This window comes from Schistocerca gregaria, chromosome 6, assembly GCF_023897955.1.
Source record: "Schistocerca gregaria isolate iqSchGreg1 chromosome 6, iqSchGreg1.2, whole genome shotgun sequence".
Taxonomy (NCBI): domain Eukaryota; kingdom Metazoa; phylum Arthropoda; class Insecta; order Orthoptera; family Acrididae; genus Schistocerca; species Schistocerca gregaria.
This window is the reverse complement of record NC_064925.1, coordinates 481,623,365-481,646,409: the sequence shown is the minus strand read 5'-3', so window position 1 is coordinate 481,646,409 and position 23,045 is coordinate 481,623,365. Positions and strand designations below refer to the sequence as shown.

At 43.6% G+C, this 23,045-nt stretch overlaps 1 protein-coding gene across 2 annotated transcripts in view; it reads right to left on the bottom strand.

Moving 5' to 3' along the window:
* Positions 1 to 4,593: 4,593 nt before the first annotated feature.
* The window catches only part of LOC126278662 (uncharacterized), a 252,376-nt gene continuing 233,924 nt past the window's right edge, over positions 4,594 to 23,045 (bottom strand). Inside the window, exons 5-6 of one of the 2 annotated variants that reach the window (XM_049978896.1) lie at positions 21,485 to 21,767; positions 4,594 to 9,395 (exon numbers count right to left, since the gene is read on the bottom strand). In XM_049978896.1, the coding sequence (XP_049834853.1) occupies positions 9,200 to 9,395; positions 21,485 to 21,767 (479 nt within the window). In that variant the 3' untranslated portion in view covers positions 4,594 to 9,199. The remainder of the gene's footprint in view (positions 9,396 to 21,484; positions 21,768 to 23,045) is intronic. The other variant, XM_049978895.1, reaches the window with a different exon arrangement.

The window sequence follows — 23,045 nt, the reverse complement described above, 5'->3', positions numbered from 1 at the left end:
GGTAGCTGTAACATTTCAGTTTCATTTTAACGCCTCCAGTGTAACGAGGTGTGTTCAGTAAGTAATGCAACACTTTTGTTCTCGGCCAATTTCAATTGAAAGAACGTTACATTTGTTGGGAGACATCGTGAAATATTCCTACGATAGGTGGCGGTGCTATGCGTAGCCTTCTAAATGGCATCTGTAACGGAGATGTGTTCCAAGCAGACAGCTGCCATTAACTTTCTTTTGGCGAAAAAAAAGAGATCATCGTAGATATTCATAGGCGTCTGCAGAATGTCTACGGAGACATGACAGTGAACAAAAGCACTGTGACCTTTGTGGCGAGGCGTCTGTCATCATCGCTCAAACTTACCTGATCTTCCGCGTGCTGGCTGCCCAAATACAGCTGCGACTCCTGCAGTGTTGAAATGTGCAGTTGCTCCAGCGTGTTCGTCGGCACAGAAATGTAAATGAACTTCTCCATCTCCATGACAACGCAAGGACTCACGTAAGTCTGCGCATTCCTCGCCCATCCCACATCCCGGATCTCACAATTTACAACGTCCATCTGTTTGGTCCAATGAAGGAAGCAGTCCATGGCAAACAGTGCATCGATGATGGGGAAGTTATAGATGCACCATAACGTTCTCCCCGACGTCGACCAATACAGTGATAGCATTCGGGCATTAAATCCCTCCCATTAAGGTGGCGTAAGGCCGTCGCATTGAACAAAGATTGTGTTGAAAATCAGGATTTTGTACCGAGAAGAGCAGACAATAATACAATCTACTGAAATCCTCAATGAAATCAACTTTATTTCAGAAAAAAGTATTGCATTACTTATTGAACGCCTCTCGCAATAGATATTTGCCTTGCGATATGTTTTGAGTACAATATCCTCTGTAGTTCCAGAATGAAATTTTCACTCTACAACCGAGTGCTCGCTGATACACTCCTGGAAATTGAAATAAGAACACCGTGAATTCATTGTCCCAGGAAGGGGAAACTTTATTGACACATTCCTGGGGTCAGATACATCACATGATCACACTGACAGAACCACAGGCACATAGACACAGGCAACAGAGCATGCACAATGTCGGCACTAGTACAGTGTATATCCACCTTTCGCAGCAATGCAGGCTGCTATTCTCCCATGGAGACGATCGTAGAGATGCTGGATGTAGTCCTGTGGAACGGCTTGCCATGCCATTTCCACCTGGCGCCTCAGTTGGACCAGCGTTCGTACTGGACGTGCAGACCGCGTGAGACGACGCTTCATCCAGTCCCAAACATGCTCAATGGGGGACAGATCTGGAGATCTTGCTGGCCAGGGTAGTTGACTTACACCTTCTAGAGCACGTTGGGTGGCACGGGATACATGCGGACGTGCATTGTCCTGTTGGAACAGCAAGTTCCCTTGCCGGTCTAGGAATGGTAGAACGATGGGTTCGATGACGGTTTGGATGTACCGTGCACTATTCAGTGTCCCCTCGACAATCACCAGAGGTGTATGGCCAGTGTAGTAGATCGCTCCCCACACCATGATGCCGGGTGTTGGCCCTGTGTGCCTCAGTCGTATGCAGTCCTGATTGTGGCGCTCACCTGCACGGCGCCTAACACGCATACGACCATCATTGGCACCAAGGCAAAAGCGACTCTCATCGCTGAAGACGACACGTCTCCATTCGTCCCTCCATTCACGCCTGTCGCGACACCACTGGAGGCGGGCTGCACGATGTTGGGGCGTGGGCGGAAGACGGCCTAATGGTGTGCGGCACCGTAGCCCAGCTTCATGGAGACGGTTGCGAATGGTCCTCGCCGATACTTCAGGAGCAACAGTGTCCCTAATTTGCTGGGAAGTGGCGGTGCGGTCCCCTACGGCACTGCGTAGGATCCTACGTTCTTGGCGTGCATCCGTGCGTCGCTGCGGTCCGGTCCCAGGTCGACGGGCACGTGCACCTTCCGCCGACCACTGGCGACAACATCGATGTACTGTGGAGACCTCACGCCCCACATGTTGAGCAATTCGGCGGTACGTCCACCCGGCCTCCCGCATGCCCACTATACGCCCTCGCTCAAAGTCCGTCAGCTGCACATACGGTTCACGTCCACGCTGTCGCTGTATGCTACCAGTGTTAAAGAGGCAAACTGGCTGACACTACCGGCGGCGTTGCACAAATGCTGCGCAGCTAGCGCCATTCGACGGCCAACACCGCGGTTCCTGGTGTGTCCGCTGTGCCGTGCGTGTGATCATTGCTTGTACAGCCCTCTCGCAGTGTCCGGAACAAGTATGGTGGGTCTGACACACCGGTGTCAATGTGTTCTTTTTTCCATTTCCAGGAGTGTATGAAATTTCCTGGCATATTAGAAATGTGTGCAGGATCCAAGATTCAAACTCTGGACCTTTGCCTTCCGCGGACAAATGCTCTACCAGCTGAACTACCTAAACACGACTCACGACCCGTCCTCACAGCCTTAGTTCCGCCAGTAACTCGTCTCCTACCTTCCCAACTTCACAGAAACTCTCCTGCAAGCTCCCTAGCGAGGTTCGCAGGACAGCTTCCGTGAAGTTTGGATCTATTCTATGACGATCAGTTTGGCTTTGAGAAGGGCAAAGTCACCAGAGAAGCAGTTCTGACAATGTGGTTGACAGTGGAAGCAAGACGAAAGGAATGTCAAGATACGTGCATAGGATCTGTCGACAGAGGAAAAGCGTTCGACATTGTAAATTGGAGCAAAATGTCTTAAATTCTCAGGAAAATAAGTGTAAGCTATTGAGAAAGACGAGTAATGTTTAGCATGTGCAAGGAAGAAGAGGTAAAAATAATAATGGAAGACCAAGAATGAAGTGTTTTGATTGGGATGCGAATACGACAGGGATGTAGTCTTTCGTTCCTACTTTGCAATCTGTTCGGCGAACGAGCAATGTGGTCGCAGGTTCGAATCCTGCCTCGGGCATGGATGTGTGTGATGTCCTTAGGTTAGTTAGGTTTAAGTAGTTCTAAGTTCTAGGGGACTGATGACCTATGATGTTAAGTCCCATAGTGCTCAGAGCCATTTGAACCATTTTTGAACGAGCAATGGTGGAAATAAAAGAAAGATTCACGGGAGGGACTGAAATTCAGGGTGAAAGAATATCGATGATAAAATACACTGTGAAATTACTATACTCAATTATAGTAAAGAAGAACTGCAGGGTCTGCTAAATGGAATGAGCACACACTGTGGACTGAGACTAAACAGAAGAAAGATGAAAGTAATGATGAGTAGCAGAAATGCGTTTAGCGATAAACTTAGCATCAAAACTGAGGACCACGAAGAAGACGAATTCGAGGATTTCTGATACCTTGGAGTCAAAAAGAACACATAACGGACGAAAAGAAGAGGAGGTAACAGCAGACTGGCACAGGCAAACAGGACATTTACTCGCCAAGAGAAGTTTAGTGGTATCGAATGTCGGGCTTAATTTGAGGAAGATATTTCTTAGAATGTAAATTTGAGGTACTGCAGTCTATGGTAGTAAATCATGGACTGTGGAAAAAACGAAGAAAAGGAAAGAGAATCTAAACATCTGAGATGTGATCCGATAGAAGGATGTTGAAAATTAGGTGGGCTGAAAGGACAAGAGATGATGACAATCTATGCTGAGTCAGGGAGGAAAGGGATATGAGAAAAACACTGACAAGAAGAAGGGACAGAATGGTAGTCAAAGTACTACGTCATCAAGGAATAACTTCCATTGTGCTTAAGGAGGCTGTAGCGGGTAAAATCTATAGGGGAAGACAGAGTGGAAAACATCCAAAAAGTAACCGGGGATGTTAGGTACAGGTACTACTTGAGAGGAGGAGGTAGGCACAAGACAAGAATTCGTGGCGAGCCGCTTCAGATAGTAAAAAGACAGATGATACAAAGAATCTTAAACAGAAACATGTGATACATTTAGAGAAATTAATTGGCTATGGCTGCACGCTTGTGTGTTCATTTTACGTGTACCTGTGGATGATTCTGAGTTCTGGTATATTTGTATTATTAGACATAATTAAAATCCGATGAAATATCGTAAATATTTGATTTCCTGATACATGATGGACAGTGTTAAAAACAGACACTCTCAACTATCGATTGTCATGACTTTTTTGATTATGGATAGACGCATCAGCGTGCTATTAAGCTTTGTAATTTATTTATTTTTTTTTTTTTTTGCGACCAGTAACTTTAGTAGACCTCTACAAGTTCCTCGATTTTCATCTTACAATCCTTTTCTAAGTGATAATAACTTTGTCTCATTTAGGCAATCATTTTGTTGTGTATATGATTTGGATTTTGATTTCTGTTCTGTCTATAAGGGGTTCTTTCCTTTGCCGGACTCGAGACCTGCCATTACAGCTTCCTGATTCGCACCAAACACCGTGCTTCTAGGACGTTCGGCATGTTGCATTTCCACATTGACGAAGTTTCCAGTTGTTTTAGCAGACGCGCATTCAGTTGCTGTAGCCCATGCTGTTATGCTTACCTCGAAATTTCAACTGCAACTTAAGTGAGCTATAAGCGCTGAAAGTGACATATTGTAATAAAATAAAGGACCATATCTTTATTTATTGCCCTTTATTTCGCATATGTGACGGTTTATCAATATTTACAACTCAGTAATAGATATAGTATGCAACATTCAGTATCATTTAGAGATCATTATCTTTTTATGAAACGTTTTATATTCAAGAGTGATGCACTTCTTGCGTATATTTTGCGAGTTTAATTGTCTGACACACTTATCACCAAGCAATTGTTCAAAAACATTCGATGTACTGTCCAGTAAGTAGTAAGTAGAGTGACACGTTCTCCTTCGGTAAGAGTTTCTGTAGTAGTTAACTTACGTTTTGCTTGTTATATACACGGCAAACTATGTTTCAGATGGGTGAAATGATGACTTTATGCATGGCCAATATTGTGTACTGAGTATATTCATATCTATGTTTAAAAATGCACCTATGTAAGAAACTGAGTGGCCAGAAGTAGCGAGTATGACTGTCCCATATGAAGATTTACCGTCTACGAGGGCTAAATGATGCTGTCAAATATACAGCCATTTGTACCATTTTACTACCGGTATCATTTAAGGGAATATAAAAATCTTCCTGGAGAATAAATATAAGAATAAAATATAAAAACTATCAATTAATATAAGAATATGAGAATTTAAAAGAGTATAACCGCTAAAAGTAGCATACATACATATATAATAAACTCATGAACGTCATTGCGAAACCAAGTTGTGATTTTACAATTAATATAGCCCCTTGTATCCCGTAACCTGATTAAAAAATTCGTGTAAGCAATCTTCTAAGTACTTAGGTAAATAAATTAAAAAATAAAATAAATAAAAACAAATCAACGGTTTTCATACATGGGAAGCAAAAGTTAAAGACGGCAACGCTAGCCACTATGCCACCGGTTGAGCTGAGCTCACCGCCCCATAAAAGGCATCTAAATTCTTTTGAAAATTATGAGGGTCATTTCCTCCGAAACAGGCGTGTATCTACTAGTAAACGGAGACACGTGGTCGCATAGTTTGGTTCCTCTTCCACTGAGCTAAGTTTGTGGGAAATCGGGTTGTGGCCATTGCCGTATTCTCCTCTTGAGAACTATTCTGCGGTGACAACAGCGGCGATATCGGTGGATTCCGCCGACGATCAACGTCGGCTGAAAACGGCCAGTCTTTTCAAATCGGGACCCCACCGCGTGCGCATTCTCTCTGTAGCCGATCTCATCGTCCGAACGTACAGACGACTATCGGGGAAATTTCTTTCGGTTAAATCGACCGACGTTCTGTCAGACGAAGCATTGAAGCATTTAGCTCAAGGAAGAGTGAGTTTGTGGCATCCTGATGACGAAAAATATTGCAATCAGGATATAGTTCGGAATCTATGGACCGAAATTGCAACTTTATTCAAAACCACAAATAGGCAAAATATATATTGGTAATTTTAGGCATACATTTTTCTCCAAAAAAGTAATTTGTTGGAGAAGGGTGGCGTAACTTACGCTTATAGTTACTGTTGTGGATCGACTATGGGATGTCGTTGGTGGCTGTTAACTGTCTCCAAATTGATATTATTTGAAGCCAATAGGGTTGTGATTCTATTACACGGTTTTCAAATGCGGTCTATGGTGTCTGTTTGCATTTTTCAGTGCTTTAGGTGTTCAAAATATCTTATTGAATTTTATGCCTGTCTCTCACAGGCATGAATGACAGTCGCTGAAGTTACACTGTCGTATGTCTGCACAACTAAAAACAAATACAGCAAAACAGAGTGTTTTTAATCTTGCTTTTCAAGGTAATCACGAATCATCTCGGATATGTAACAGAAAGTTTCTCCATTCATCTCACATTATTCGTGAAACTTGTCCTGCTATTCGTTTCATCTCACATTACTTGTGAAACTTGCCCTGTTATTCGGGCAAAGGAGGACAGAATCTACAGTACTCGGCAATTTGTTTTCGAGACAGGATATACCTCATCCACAGTAGCAAAATGTGCAATGCAGCGCTCGTCTCCAATGACAGACCAAACGCCACAAATACCTATACCAACCTAGGTTAAAATATAATCTACTTTATTCATAGAACAGATTCCAGCCTGACCTAGTCTAATCTCTGCGACCCCGTCAAGGGGATCGGACAAAATGTGACTAAGCTCTCGGCAATGTTAAAGGGCGACATCTGGTGACGGCATCTGGTGACTGTTGTCTTAAACGGTTTTGATTGCAGAATGATAAACGGTGCATGACGCATGGTCATAGTGTATTTGTTATTTACACAGGAGTTCTTTTTTTCGACCTCAGCAGCGACTAGGGTGGCTCTTCAATATTTTATAGACAGCGTTTGCACAATTGTAAGCCGCCGCTTACAACAACCGACATCTCACACAATGACTTTTGGCCATTCAGCGTATGAAAGCGGTAGTCTCCAATCTATTCTATAAATCAGCAGCTAGGAAATGGCAGACGTAGCTATGTACAAGGCATTAAATTAAAATTTTTGAGAGACACTAGTATCCATCACGATAAGAATCAGGTGTGCAATACACGTATACCTGATAACAAAAACGGCTTCTTTCGACAAAAGTCCGTATCGTCAGATTCACGTAAGCAGTAGAAAGATGAATAATCACTTTCACTATAATTCTTCTAATTATGCCCTGCACCTCGAAATAATGCACAACAATCACTTCCACATTAGTGTAAAACTACATTGCTATTACTAGTTACTATATGTAGATCAACTTAATCAAAGACAGTTACGTTAATAACTAAAAGAGGTATTTCCTGAAAAAAGTCATATTCCTGCTTGAGGCTTTATTCGCTTGACGCAATTACTTTATTTCATTGGATCAAAACAGATAGGTTCATACTGAGTAAAACGCCAAATTCATGCTGCAAATAACTGATAAGCTGTCTTCCACTGGAGTGTAGAGTCACTCCGCCACCCTCACGTGTGCCAACAGCACTTGTATACAAGGCAGCAACAGAGACAGAAAATAAGCCTATGTCGGTTCGAAACTCAGGCGCTTGACATAGATACGTGAATCCTTCACTGTCGCCCAAGGTGACGTCTCAGTAAAATTCGTTACCACTGCGTTCCTCCAGCTGATATTAATGGCACGTGTGCTTTGAAATCTGATGCCGAGACTTAGCCTACTCCTCTCGAACAGTGCCTTGGGTACAGCTGATCTTAAGGTTCCTATTCGACAGACAGATGAACACCAACAGTGTGGCACCCCGTTATCTCATTAGCAACTAGCTAACTTCACCTTCTTGGACACCATTCAGTTACTTAGTACAAAAATAACATTATTTACTTCCATTTTCGGTCATGTTATGATCCACACACGAATATGGAACAGACTAAATCGTTTTTAAATCCCCTACACCCATAGAATATCTTAATTTCATCATTCATTATAGTATTCTTATGAATAGAAGTATTGATGACTCGCGGAAAATGCGACCCAAAGATCAGAAGGAACTTGTTATGGAAATATGGGAAAAAAGATGAATATCAACCAAAGCCAAACACGGATACTGGAGCGTGGTCGAATTTAATCACCTGATGCTGAATAAATTAAGATTAGAAAATGAGAAACTTAGAGTGGTAGCTGAGTTTTGTTATTTGGGTAGCAAAATAACTTATGATAACCGAAGTAGACATTACATAAAATGTGGACTGGCAATGAAAAGGAAAGCGTTTCTGAAGAAGAGAAATTTGTTAACATCGAATATAGATTTGAAGTTAGGAAGTCATTTCTCAAACCATTTTATATGGAGTGTAGCCTTGTATGGAAGGGAAACATGGACGAGAACCAATTTAGACAAGGAGAGAAAAGAAGTTTATGAGACGTGGTGTAACAGCGGAATTCTGAAAATGGAAGCTCACTTAACTAATGCGGAGGTACTGAGCAGAAGTGGGGAGAAAAGAAATTATTAGCGCAACCTGACTAGAAGGGACCAATTGCTAAGACACATTCCGAGACGTCGATGGATCACCAGTTTAGTATTGGAGGGAAGTGTGGGGTGGTAAAAATCGTAGAGGGAGATCAAGAGATCAGTGCAGTGAACACATTCAGAAGTCTGTTGATTGCAGTAGTTACTCCGAGGTGAAAAGGCTTGCACAGGATAGAACAGCATGGAGAACTGGATCAAAGCAGTCTTCGGACTGGATATCACAACAACGACAACAACAAAAATTTCAGGTCAAGATGTGATTTTAAGTCGTTGGCTTCCTCATGTGTGTTTTCATTTCAAGACATATACCGACTTACTTAGTGTGCTGTGGGTGGATGTAGAAAATCACATCTGCGACCCTAAGATATTACGACATTGGCGGGTAACACCATTGCACATCAGTCTATTCCACACCCCTGCGCGGGTCGTTAAATGTTGATTTTGTGTGATGCTGCTACAAAATGTCCAAGAGGGAGCGATTTGCTAACCGCCAACGAAATAACGACTGTGTTTCAAATGAAACAGCTACCTTCTGCAGGAAACTGACTTCTTTCAATCAATATAATGTGGTTGTGGACCCTTAATTTAAGAAAATGATTGGAGGTATTTATTCACTGCTCGCTTAAGGAACTTTATTCAGTGTCATTGCTGAGTTAATTTCTTCGCTTATCGATGAAAGGTGTGCAGTATACGGATTAACTTCGAGTGACAGGCTATCGAGCTGCTTCGAGGTTCGAGTAGTACTCTTCTGGGCTTCGGTGAAGCGATGGGCTTTTGGATGGCAGAGCAATGTCCCAGGTGGTGCGGCTGACGGCAGTTAGCTCGCACAGGCCGCCCGCAGACGAGAAATCGCGACGAAGGCTGCCAGTGTCAGGAGACGGGGGATGACACCATACGAGTTCCGATGAGCTGAAACAGAACACCATTCTGAGGAAGACAGAGCTTTGAGGCCATGGTGACGAACGAGACTGCACTCTAGCAATACGCTGTCTACTATAAAATCTGAGAACTACTTCGGAGGGGTCGACATTTCAGTCGTGATGGAGACATCAGTGGCAGTTTATGGGGGGTAGGACGTGAAAGTGGCCGACTTGGAGCAGGAGAGGAACCACAGGACATTTTAATTTACACAGTCTATACTTTTACAAATAAATTCATAAGACTTTGTTAGCATGACCAGGAAGGATTCAGGATTCGCATTCATAGCAGAGCAAGTTTAAAAACATCACAAAACAATTTTTTTACACGTGAAATTTCGTAATTTTTTCACTTGGTATTAGCTGCATTTGTTGCTGTAGGTACACTTTTCTTCATAAGCAAGAGAATCTCTCTTCATTGTAAAGAAAAGTGTACCTATAGCAACAAATGCAGCCAACAGTAGGTGAAAAAAATCATGAAATTTCACATTTAAAAAATATTATTTTTTCGTGTTTTTGAACTTCCACTGCCATGAGTGTGTGTTGTGTACATAGTTCCGTGTTGTCAGCGCGTACACAACTTTACCACTAGAGCGCGCCCTGCTAAGCACAACAGCGCAGGGGCAGCGCTCATCTGTCTCCGCACTACAAGATGGCGCTGCCATAGAGACGGACCAAATTCTGCTTCCGCCGATCCGCGTATTAATATGTAACGCAGCCAATGAGATTGCTGCTAACATAGAACCTTTTCTCCTTGTGGACCACACTCGTGTAGTGATACATGAACGTGCGAGGTATTATAACAAGTGGACAGACCTCCAATTAGTGAGTCTGCATTTGTCTGCACCAGTCTGTACCAGTCGGCATTAGTCTGTACCAGTCTGTACGAGTTGTACATTTGTCTGTACCAGTCTATAGTCAAGTTTCAGTCTGCGCCTAATAAGATTACCGTATTCCTGTACATAGCCATGAAGATAAATGTATAGACACTTTTGTCAAGTATCAGAGATAAATGTGAGAATAAGATTAACGTACCAATACCAAAGGAACTTCAGATTGTCAATTGTAAATAGCATCCAGAACGAAGTTAAGTAATTTTTATGCTTGTTATTATTTTAATAAATATGTGTGAAAATTAATCAAGTTCTGTTTAAAGTTGGTCACTCTCAATCTGCCACTCTAAGGGTGCAAGTGGCATTTCTATCGTCTAACCTAACGGCGGAAGATAAACACGCCACGATAAGACCACGAGACATATTGCTGACACTCGCCTACTTCGTCAGAGTAACAAGTCAAATAATCTGATGGTGTGTGTACCGAAGGTCTTACAGTATGCTCACCACAGTGTGAATCCTGAATCCTTCCTGGTCTTGCTGACAAAGTTTTATGAATGTATTTGTAAAAGTATAGACAGTGCAAATGAAAATGTCCTGTGCCGCCTCTCCTTCTCGAAGTCCTCCCGTTTGACATCCTACCCCCCTTAAATACTTTTTTTAATGGTTTATGTTACAGCACAATCTCACATAATTTCAACAATAAGTACCGGCTTTCGGGTGTCAGATATACAAGATTGTTTCGAATGAAAACCAGCCCACAGTTGCACTAATTATGTTAATACTAAATCTTGACCATGGTCTCAACTATAATAATATAGCCTTCTTCGTAAGTCGTAAGAAGTGATCAAAATAACATTTAGACTAGTAATACAGTCTATACACAAACTTCTAAAATTACGTATGTGATAAGATATTACTTACATAAGCGTTTAAAAATGAAAAACGTCTTGGCCCAGCGGCTGTGTCACGATCAATAAAAATAACTTCAACAGACATAAACCTGTTTCGATAAACAGTAAAACTACATTTGGCACTGTACGTACTCCACCACTGAATTTCTTATACTAGGTGCACGGTCAAATGTGCTACATCCCGCGCGCCATAGGTGGGGCTCCCCACATTGAGCTACAACACACCTTTTATCAGGAACCAAGTCGATATCTACGGTAAAATATTAACAACAAGCCTACAAGTGCAACTGAAGGTCCATATAGTTATTAATATGATTGTCCAAAAGTTAAAATGCCGTTGCATATGATCATGGAGGTGGTCAAACATGAGCAAATTCATGTAACAAAGTTTGCATCACTATTTTAAGTATCATTCACAAACGGGGTTATTATATGCAAATAAAACTCAGCTTACATCATACGCTCTATTTGCTTATAGGGCTAATACTACCAGCTGGCCTTAATCGTTGTACATAGGCACACTACTAATGAATGACGATAGTTCTACGAATAGCAGTCTAGTGCGTAAGTGCGGTAACATTGCCCAAGACAATGAAAGGCACACAAACTACTGCTAACACAATAAAAGCTCATACCTCTTTACGACAGTTTCCTACTGGAGAAGTGTCCTAAAACAGTAGTTTATCTCAAATAACCATACAACACTATGGCACAATCGAGTCACCACTAGTGCCTATCTGCTATGCCCAATACTGGCTGAAAACCTTCAAGGAAGCTGCAACTTTTGAAATAACAATGATCATCCAGTAAATTATTATACTTGAAACCGTGATCAAGATTCAGTATTAACATAATTAGTGCACCTGTGGGCCTTTTTTCATTCTAAACAAATTCGTAACAATTGGTGATGTTGCTGCCATGATGAAAATAAAAGATCTACAAGACAGACAATAATGGAAGTACAGTGACTAACCGAAACATTATTACCACCGGCCACCGAGACTGAATGTCTTTTCGTGGCGTGGCGGGCACGTGACCTGACAGAGACAGTACGCCCTATCTGTTCAAAAACATCGTGACACCTATTAGTGGACATTAATATTGGTCCGTCCATCCTTACCGTCATAACGACTGATAATCTGCAGGGCGCACCAAAAATGAAGGGTCTGAATGTCTTTGAAGGGAAGGTAGCATATTCATCCTCAAGAGCCGAACCCAGAGACGAAATTGATTGTTTGAAAGATATAACAGCCATTTCACTGTAGAATGGGTTTTATTCCACAGTCTAGATTTCAGCCTTAAGCAATTTTCAGCTGTTACTAGTAACAAAAATCATTAGACTTGCGTTCTACGCTTGCTCGAGTATCATGTCATTTCTGGAAACCCAGAATCTACTGTGTAGGAATCAACATGGATTCCGGAAACAGTTATCATGTGAGACCCAGATCGCTTTATTTGTTCATGAGACCCAGAAAATATTAGATACAGGCTCCCAGGTAGATACCATTTTCCTTGAATTCCGGGAGGCGTTCGATACAGTTCCGCACTGTCGCCTGATCAACAAAGTAAGAGCCTGCGGAATATCAGACCAGCTGTGTGGTTGGAATGAAGAGTTTTTAGCAAACAGAAAATAGCATATTGTTCTCAATGGAGAGACGTCTACAGACGTTAAAGTAACCTCTGGCGTGCCACAGGGGAGTGTTATGGGACCATTGCTTTTCACAACATATATAAATGACCTAGTAGATAGTGTCGGAAGTTCCATGCGACTTTTCGCGGATGATGCTGTAGTAAACAGAGAAGTTGAAGCATTAGAAAATTGCAGCGAAATGTAGGAAGATCTGCAGCGGATAGGCACTTGGTGCAGGGAGTGGCAACTGACCCTTAACATAGACAAATGTAATATATTACGAATACATAGAAAGAAGGATCCCTTATTGTATGAATATATTATAGCAGAACAAACACTGGCAGCAGTTACTTCTATAAAATGTCTGGGAGTCTGCGTACGAAACGATCTGAAATGGAATGATCATATAAAATTAATTGTTGGTAAGGCGGATGCCAGGTTGAGATGCATTGGGAGAGTCCTTAGAAAATGTAGTCCATCAACAAAGAAGGTGGCTTACAAAACACTCGTTCGACCTATACTTGAGTATTGCTCTTCAGTGTGGGATCCGAACCAGGTCGGGTTGACAGAAGAGATAGAGAAGATCCAAAGAGGGGCGGAGCGTTTCGTCACAGGGTTATTTGGTAAGCGTGATAGCGTTACGGAGATGTTTAGCAAACTCAAGTGGCAGACACTGCAAGAGAGACGCTCTGCATCGCGGTGTAACTTGCTGTCCAGGTTTCGAGAGGGTGCGTTCCTAGATGAGGTACAGAATATATTGCTTCCGCCTACTTATACCTCCCGAGGAGATCACGCATGTAAAGTTAGAGAGATTCGAGCGCGCACGCAGGCTTTGCGGTAGTCGTTCTTCCCGCGAATCATGCGTGACTGGAACAGGAAAAGGAGGTAATGACAGTGGCACGGTAAAGTGCCCTGCACCACACACCACTGGGTGGCTTGCGGAGTATAAATGGCAATGCAAATGTAGATCAGCAGTCGATGTGGGCAGTTTCAGAAGGATTGAAATGTCTCTGATGGGCTTGCTACTCAGGTGATATCCAATGAAATGAAAAGTCATGTGGGTAGGGCCTCCAGTCGGGTAGATCGGGCGCCTGGTGCAAGTCTTTAGATTTCGACTTGCACGACGATGGGGATGAGATGATGATCAATACAACACAACACCCTATCCCTTAGCCGAGAAAATTCTGCGACCCAGCCAGGTATCGAACCCGGGACCCTTAGCATGGCATTCCGTCGCGCTGACCACTATCGAGGCCAATGAGCAGTCTGTGTTCGAAGTCAGTTGTTCTGACTGATCCATTCTGCTTTTACTATTTATCTAATGACAAATCAATACTCATCGTCTCTAGATCCCAAGATCCTGGGTTCGATTCCCGGCCGGTCCAGGGATTTCCTGCACTCGCGGACTGGGGGTTTATGTTGTCTTCATAATTACTCTGAAAAGTGGCGAGACTGGGCAGTGAATGCATTGGGACTTGGTACAGGCGCTGATAACCACGCAGTTGAGGGCCCCACGAACCAATCACCATCATCATTATCATCATCATGGCGTCATTCTGATGACGACGCGGGCCAAAAATGTGGAAATCTACATAAGTAATTTTGACAAGGAGCATATTGTTGTCGCCCCGACACCTGGTATCGAGCACCTTGGAAGCTATTTGGTTGTCGTGGCCATATATACAAAATTATTGAAGGGCGGTAAAATCAGGAGTGGTTGTTGGTTTATGCATTTTCTACAAAGAGGATGTCTCTACTAAGAACGCAGCATGGGCCGACTGCTTCTTTTAGATAAGGGTATGAGAGAAACTGAAATTTTTGTGCATAGTGTAAGGAAGTCAACCAACACAACTAACTTAGCACCCGCTACCTGTCTCCCGTAGACTGTAGACTGTATGATGAGCACAGATTTTTTTCTGTTTTCCTTCAACCAAATTTTTATGGTGTTCACAAATTGCAACACCTTCTAAACTTTTCACGCTAGATCAGGCCACAGATGCAGGGTCCTTCCGGAAAGCACTTCTGACAAAAATGTGATTCAGGTAGCTAGAGTACAAGGTTTTTACTAAATATACCTTTTGTGTTCTTGTGGTGATGTTTCCTTAGAAACTTTAATCCCCTTATACATATTTCTTCATATTTAACAACAAAGTGAAATGTTAATTCTTGTAGAGTTAGCTTCAAAATTTTCTTAATACAACGAAATATTTTGTTAAAAATTGTCAATCGCTGTTAAACCCCCTTAGGGTTGAATTTCCAAAAACAGTGAAACATACGGTTTTTTATTCTTAACAGAGAAGGTAAATACAAATTTTCGTAGCCATACCTTTAAAAATGCCATAGTAGTTTTCTAATAACGATTTATTTTTTAAAAAAAGTTTCACCTACTATTTCACCATGTTAAAATTCCATAAATGCTGAAGCACGTATTCTTTATTTCTGACCGAGAAACCAAATAGCAATTTTCGTAGGCCTAGCTTCAAAATCACGATAATAGTGACATTTCCACAAAAACTTTCATAGTACCCTTAGCGGTGGAATTTCGAGAAATCCCTTCATAAACGATGCCTATAGTACAAGATCAACGTCCTACCCAAATTTCAACGGCATCGCTCGACTAGAGTGGCTAGCATGTTCTCCAAACCTGAACCGTATCGAAGATGCCTGGGATAGATTGAAAAGGGGTGTTTATGGACGACGTGACCCAGCAGCCGTTCTAAGGGATCTACGCCGCATCGCCGTTGAGGAGTGCGACAATCTGGACCAACAGTGCCTTGACGAACTTGTGGTCAGTATGCTGCTGGCTGTTAGAGGTACCGGTGTGTAGAGCAGTCTGGACCACCACTGCTTGAGGTCTCGCTGTATGGTGATACAACTCCCATCTTGGAGTGGATCAAACACGAAAAATTGCGAAACACGTGCGCTACAAATACTACCGATCAATCAATAACACGATGAACTTTTGTAGAAACAGGACTGTATTACTTCACGTATAGGTGTCTAAGCTATCTGCAGTGAACAGCATAGCTGTATTGGAAATTTATGTGTATGTCTTTTACGCTATGTATGTTATAATACGAATTCGTTAGGTAAAAATTCATGCGATTCATGTGAACGACATTATTATTCAAAGAGTGTGTACAGCTGGCCCCAAGATTGCTAATTCTCCGAGTTGTTTTTTTTTTCAATTAATGTATTTTGTAGAAATTTATATTTCGTTTAGTGTCGAGTTCTAAGAGACTGGGTCATAGTGATACAAACGGTGTAGATTACTGATCAACAGTATTCACAGAAACCTGTGTGATGCCAATGTGGCGAGAGACGGCATTGCTAACATAAAAGGAGTAACAAATCCATCGGGGACATCATGACAGTTCTAAAGGTGCCAACGTCGACTGTGTGAAGTGGAAACGTGAGTGAACAACCACGGCTTAACCTAGCCTAGGCACGCCTCATGTGCTGATGCTTAGGGACAGTTGGGCATTGCAGAGGGTGGTTGAGCAAGAACCGCATGAAAGCGGCGGAAGGAATCACTCATGTATTCCAGAGTACCACCAGCAGTGCAGCTAGAACAATGACTGTATTGGGGGTACAAAGGTCGAGCCGCTCTGTAGACAGCGGTAAGGGTCGCTTGAACAAGTGTAAAGAGGGACGCCACTGGACCGTGGATGACTGGAAATGAGTGATCTGGAACGATGAATCACATTATACCCTGTAGTAGTCCAATGGGGGGGGGGGGGGGCTTTGGTTTGGCAAGAGCCTGGTGAAATTTTCCTGATGTAATGTATAGTGCCAACAGTGCAGAACAGAAGAGGTGGTGTTACGGTGTAGGGGAGTTTTTAACGATTAGGTTGTGGTCCCCTTATTGGCTTAAGAAAACGCTAAATGAGAAGGATATGAACACATTTTACAGTATTTGGTACTGCGTGCTGTAGAGGAAGAACAGGGAGATGGTGATTATCAGCTTGACAATGCATCCCGTCATAAAGCAGGAACTATGAAACACGGTTTGTGGACAATAACATTGCTGAAATGGAGTGAACTGCACAGAGTCACGAATCAAACCCAACGGAACACCTCTGGGATGCGTTAGACAGTCAGTGTCCCTCAAGACTGTAAAGTACCTCTAATAAGCCGCATTTTACGAGGGTTGTCCAGAAAGTAAGTTACGATCGGTCGCTAAATGGAAACCACAGTGAAAATCAGAAACATTTTATTTGCAAGAGTTAGTTTCCAGATACTTCTCTACATAGTTTCCGCTCTAGCTTAGGCATTTGTCAGAGCGTTGTACCAAATTTCCGACACCATCGTCATAGAAGGCACTCGCCTGTGATTTCCGATAATTCTCTACGCTGGTCTATAGTGCGTAGCGTTCCTTGCATTCCTTTGCGAGCACTAGACAAATTGTTTTTACATTGTATTTTTTTCTTGAGCTACTGAAATTTAGACACGTCTGCTCCAAAAATGGCCACCTAAAGAAAGATGTTCCATTTTTAACTTTCTGCAGTTACTTCAATAGGTAGGTCAGAATAATTTAAAATGCGTGCTTCAATAAATTATGGCACGTCTAACTTGTTGTATTAATGACTGTTGAACACTAACTATCTGTCCACTTAACAGATCTACAAGGGTTGTCGGAAAGTGAGAACGATAGATCGCGAAATGGAAACCACAGTTTGCACATTTAGCTAAACCTTCAAGATTTGTGTGTGAAATAAGCTGTTACTCTCTACATAGTCGCCGCTCCGACTCCGACCTTCGTCGGAGCGTTAAACCAAATTTCCAACACCATCGCCATATAAGGCAGCCGCCTGTACTTTCCGATAATTCTCTGAACTGGTCTATAGCGCATAGCCTGCGCCCAAGTGTTGTTTGTCTTCGTACCCAGCGTTTCATGTGAACAGATATGATACTCAGGACGAGCCAATCAGAGCTGCGATGTGGGTGATCGAACACTTCCCATCGAAAAGGCTGCACTGCCCCCGCAGAGAGCAGCTGAGAATTGCCACGAAGAAGGAAGTGCGAGGCAGTTGTGTTAGGTGGGCTGCATTCATTAAGGCGAAGACTCTCAGCGGACACTCCTACTTGGTGGGAGACATCGTTGTTGTAAGCACCTTTACTCGCTCACAGTGCGCTCACAACTGCAAAGAGCGTCTTCATGCGATCGTCGGTCATACTAGAGACACTACAGAACACTTCTGTGCAAAGCTTAATCGGTTTCTCACTGTGGCGTCCATTTCGCGACTGATTGGAACTTTCTGGACGACCCTCGTATTTCTTTATTTTTCAGTTCTAAAATTTTGTGTAGCGTCAGCAGATACCATGTAGCATTCGATGAGTGAAGCGGTACAGCAGAACACACACGGTCGGATATAACATTTCAGTTCCCACGCTGGCTAGGAATCAGGGCAGTATGTGGCGTTGCCATTGGACAGTGTAGTGAGGCATTGTGTCTAGACATCAGAACGCCCGTTACATCAGCAGCGAGATATGCACGAAAACCATCCAGCGTGAAGTAGGTAATCTTGCTTAACAAATACAACGGCTACTCGGTAAGTGAGTTCAGATCGGTCCACCACTATGAAAATCCCATGAAGCTTTGCATAGATGTACTGGGCAGTGTCTCTAATATGCCCGTCGATAGCGTCACGTCGCTCTGCTCAGTTCTGAGCGCACAGTAAGCAAGTAAATATGCCTAGGAAACATTGTATCTGGCCAAGAACGATGGCCTGGAGGGAAATAGCACAACTACCATGCAGTGCAGAACATATATCCAGCGTTTCCTTCTTCAATACAATTCTCAGCCGCATTCTGCAGGGGCAATGAAGATTCTCCTGTAGCGTTATCGATGGGAAGTGTTCAGTAACCCACTATACAGTCCGTAATCGATTCCCATTGAGTTTCATATCTGCTCAAATGAGAACTGACTATGAAGACAACATATTGACACAGACAGCGAGATGCTGAGTAGCGTAGAGAATTGGTGCAAAGAATTGGTGGCTACCTTCTACGACGAGGTTACTGGAAAGTTGGTACAAAGCTTCGACAAATATTTAAGTCCAAGCGTCGACTGTGTCGATAAGAAGCTGGAAGTTGTAGCTGACTGTATCAAATAAAACATTTTTGATTTTCACAGTGGTTTCCTTTTCGTGACCGATCGGAACTTACTTTCCGAATACCCCTTCTATTTGCTAATAAAAATCGCTTTTTGCAATACAGATGTTAGGAGAATCATGAAGGTCATAAACACTTCCTTACAATAAAATTACAATGCCAGAAATCTATCACTTCGATAAAAAAAAAAGTGAATAATGTTTAAGCTAATGAAAATGTACGAACGGCTACTAAAAATCCGGGTGTAAGAACGAGCTACAGGATGGGCACCATAGCCTCCGACAGGATGCCTCCCAATCTAGTTCGGTCGTAGAACCATGTTGCCAGGAATCGTTCGTTTTCAGTTTATCATTATTAACTGGGTCTATATTATGATTTATGGTGTTTAGTAAATAAATACATGATACTGGCAGTCCTTTTGAACATTATTCGAATAATATTGCTTCCCACTTCATCACTTAGAATCACAGGAAGTGGAATTGCACTTTACAGAGAACCCGACCGCACTGATACTGGTTCTGCGAGACACATTAACTTCCAAAGCTTCTAGGCGAAACAGGTGGAAAGAACCCTACACGACGTCTCACAAAGTAATCTCCACAACACTCGCTTGCAAAAGCACGGCTAGTCATATTGAACGCCTATTGTATCACGATCTGCAAATTGTGTAGCAGAGACCAAGAGATGAATACACTAAGCAGATTCAGAAGGATGTAGGTTGCAGTAGGTACTGGGAGATGAAGATGCTTGCACAGGATAGAGTGGCATGGAGAACTGCATCAAACCAGTCTCAGGACTGGAGACCACAACAACAACAACATAGTTATTTATTGATTTGAAACGCAAACGCGAAATGCGGAACAATATTTTTTTGTTTGAATAAGCTACTTGCTGTCTGACTTTTGAAGTATATCATATCTGTGAAAATGCTTTTATTGTTTGATACGTACTACGATTCAGCGTAACGAATACAATGCTTATAAAGTCCTCTGTGTATTTAATCCATACTTCCATAATAAGATCAGTCACAAGCACGTCGCATTTTATCTGCTGAGCTTCGTGTCTCCCTTACAGCTTCCGCAATCCTTAAACAATTACAGCGACGGCGTCATTTACGCAAATGTTGTACCATTAACAGAGAGGCATCGTTCCTTTACACGTAGGACGTGGGAGCTTTTTGCAGAAGCTGCATCTGCTTATGCGTATCTGCTGGTAACAGGAAGACATGTGAGGGCAGCTCACATAATTGCACGTGCAAATATTATCAAATTTGCGCTGCAGCGAACTAGAAATTGCTTATATTTCCTCTTCGTCGATTAGTACGTTTGTTATTCCTCAACACTGAAGCACCTGGACAGATTTGGATAAACTATGAAATGGAATAGGCCATATCCTGAAATAACACATAGGCTACCTTTTATTCCGAAAAAAATCGGCGTTTCCGTGGGACGGTCAACGTGGCAACTATTCCCCTCGCATAGGTAAGGTGAACAAGAAGTCGTCCACGACAGTTAACTACCAGGTGAATGCATTAACTTTAGTGTAGAGCTTAGTTTTTCCGTAAGTAAACGAGTGAGTAGTGAGCGGTATGTGTTCTGTCAGCTTCTCCAATCGCCTTAAAATTTTATGTGTATGCTCATTTTTTTTATTTTTTTCCGATGTCGTGCGGTTTGTTGGGCTGCAAGTGCCTCGCGCCTCGGTACCTCCGAGAGAAGTTTTGTGATGGCACTCGTGGATAGTGAGTTTTGGTATTAACATTTCCTTATAAGTAACTATTTAACCGCGGGTAACACCGCGGTGCTCCGCTAGTAAAACATAATTAACCTAGCCGCTTTTTAAATAATCAGTATAATTCTTTTGCGTGCTCCTTTTTCCCGCAATGACGCAGGGTAGGCATGGTTAATCAGGTTTGGCAAGGTTAATTGAAGGGGTGGCCGGATGCCCTTCGTCCGCAGCTCGTGGTCGTGCGGTAGCGTTCTCGCTTCGCGCGCCCGGGTTCCCGGTTGCGGTTCCCGGCGGGTTCAGGGATTTTCTCTGCCTCGTGATGACTGGGTGTTGTTGATGTCCTTAGGTTAGTTAGGTTTAAGTAGGTCTACGTTCTAGGGGACTGATGACCATAGATGTTAAGTCCCATAGTGCTGAGAGCCATTTTTTGATGCCCTCCCTGCCGCCACCCCGTAGCCCCTGGGACGGAATTAGTGTACCCCAACTGTCTGTGTCTAGTGTAATCCATGGAATAGTGCGAATGTGTTCAGATGTCTGCGAGCCATGTAACTGAGGCGGGACGTGGGGACCAGCCCGGTATTCACCTAGTGGGATGTGTAAAACCGCCTAAAAACCACATCCACGCTGGCCAGCACACCGGCCTCCGTCGTGAAGCCGCCGGGCGGATTCTATCCGGGGCCGGCGCGTCTACCCGAGTCCAGGAAGCAGCGCATTGGCGCTCTCGGCTAACCTGGCGGGTCCTAAATAATCCGTATAAGATGTATAATATCTGCTTAATAATCTGAATAATCTTCCACGGGGTACGACGAAAGCTGCTCTCAGGCCCGACTATTTCGTCGCGTGTAATCACCTAATACACACACACCTGTGGCGGCGGCGCTCCTGGCGAGCCCTTCGGCGCCGGGCGCGACGTCGAGCGCGTCGTGCAGCGGCGCGCGGCGCCCGGGCCCTGCGGTGGCGGCCTCCTCGCGGCTCCTCCAGAAGACCGTGGCGACCGTGGCCAGGCACTTGAGGCGCAGGTCGCCGCCAGCGCCGCCCGGGAAGTGGCGCGGCGCCACGCGGAACCGCAGCCCCAGCACCGTCTCCACAGAGCCGTCTCCCGCGCCACCGTCCACCACCTGCGGCCCGCGCAGCAGACGCTCGTCCTCCTGCGGGCACCACGGCCGCGGACCAGCTGACACGGATCCCATCTGCAAGCTGCCTCAACACAAGGAATCTTGGAACATCCATTCGAGCCGTCCTCACGCAGGACCATAAAGCGCTCGTGGACGAGGATTTACTCGTGATTTCTGACGTCACAGGGTGGAAATTCGCGTTCCACAGCATTCTGTGGCGTGGAAGTCTGACAAGGGGAGGCCACGACGTTTGGAACGCGGATTTACCTCAAACTTCGTACACTCGTAGTACTCCATTAGGACAACAAAATATGTAAACAGTAGCGCCTACTTCTCAAGCGTTATTGAGAAAATCGCAAGATAATTTCAGTGGTCAAATATATACCTGTGCGTGGCCGCTTTCACCATGAAGCGGTGGCAGCCGCGTTCAAGCGCCGTGATCGCTGGATCGAGTTACGTTCGTCAGTTTTTTTATTTCTAACATAGTCATTTTCTTTACTATTTACATTACAATTGATATAATGGAAAAAATACGTGTAATCGGATGAACGTTTACTAAATTTACAATGTTATTTGGCAGTCTACAAATTTTTATTATCTCGAATAATATAATATTCATAACTATCGACTAGTAAATGACCAAACGCATACAGTGATACTGAAAATGTAGGCCGACTCGTGTACCCTTGATGACTGCACGACGCATAGTTTTACACCTCGCCTGGGCCCGTCAACACCGACATTTGACAGCTAATGACTGGAAACATGTTGCCTGATCGGACGAGTCTCGTTTCAAATTGTATCGAGCGGATGGACGTGTACGGGTATAGAGACAACCTCATGAAACCATGAGCCCTGCATGTCACCTGGGGACTGTTCAAGCAGGAGGAGCCTCTGTAATGGCGTGGGGCGTGTGCAGTTGGAGTGATATGGAACCCCTGAGACGTCTAGATACGACTCACACAGCTTACTGTCTGATTACCAGTAACCATTCATGTCCATTGTGCTTCCCGACGGACTTGGGCAGTTCCAGCCGGACAATGCGACACCTACACGCCCATAATTGCTACAGAGTGGTTCCAGGAAAAGTCTTCTGAGTTTAAATACTTACACTGGCGACCGAACTCCCTAACAAGAACATTAGTTTGGAAGTTTTGGAAATTTGTGTTAAGGACTATCAGATCAAACTGCTGAGGTCATCGGTTCCTAGGATTACGCATTACTTAATCTAACATAAACTAACCTACGCTAAGGACAAAACATATACCCACACCCAAGGGAGGACTCGAACCTCCGACGGGGGAAGCCGCG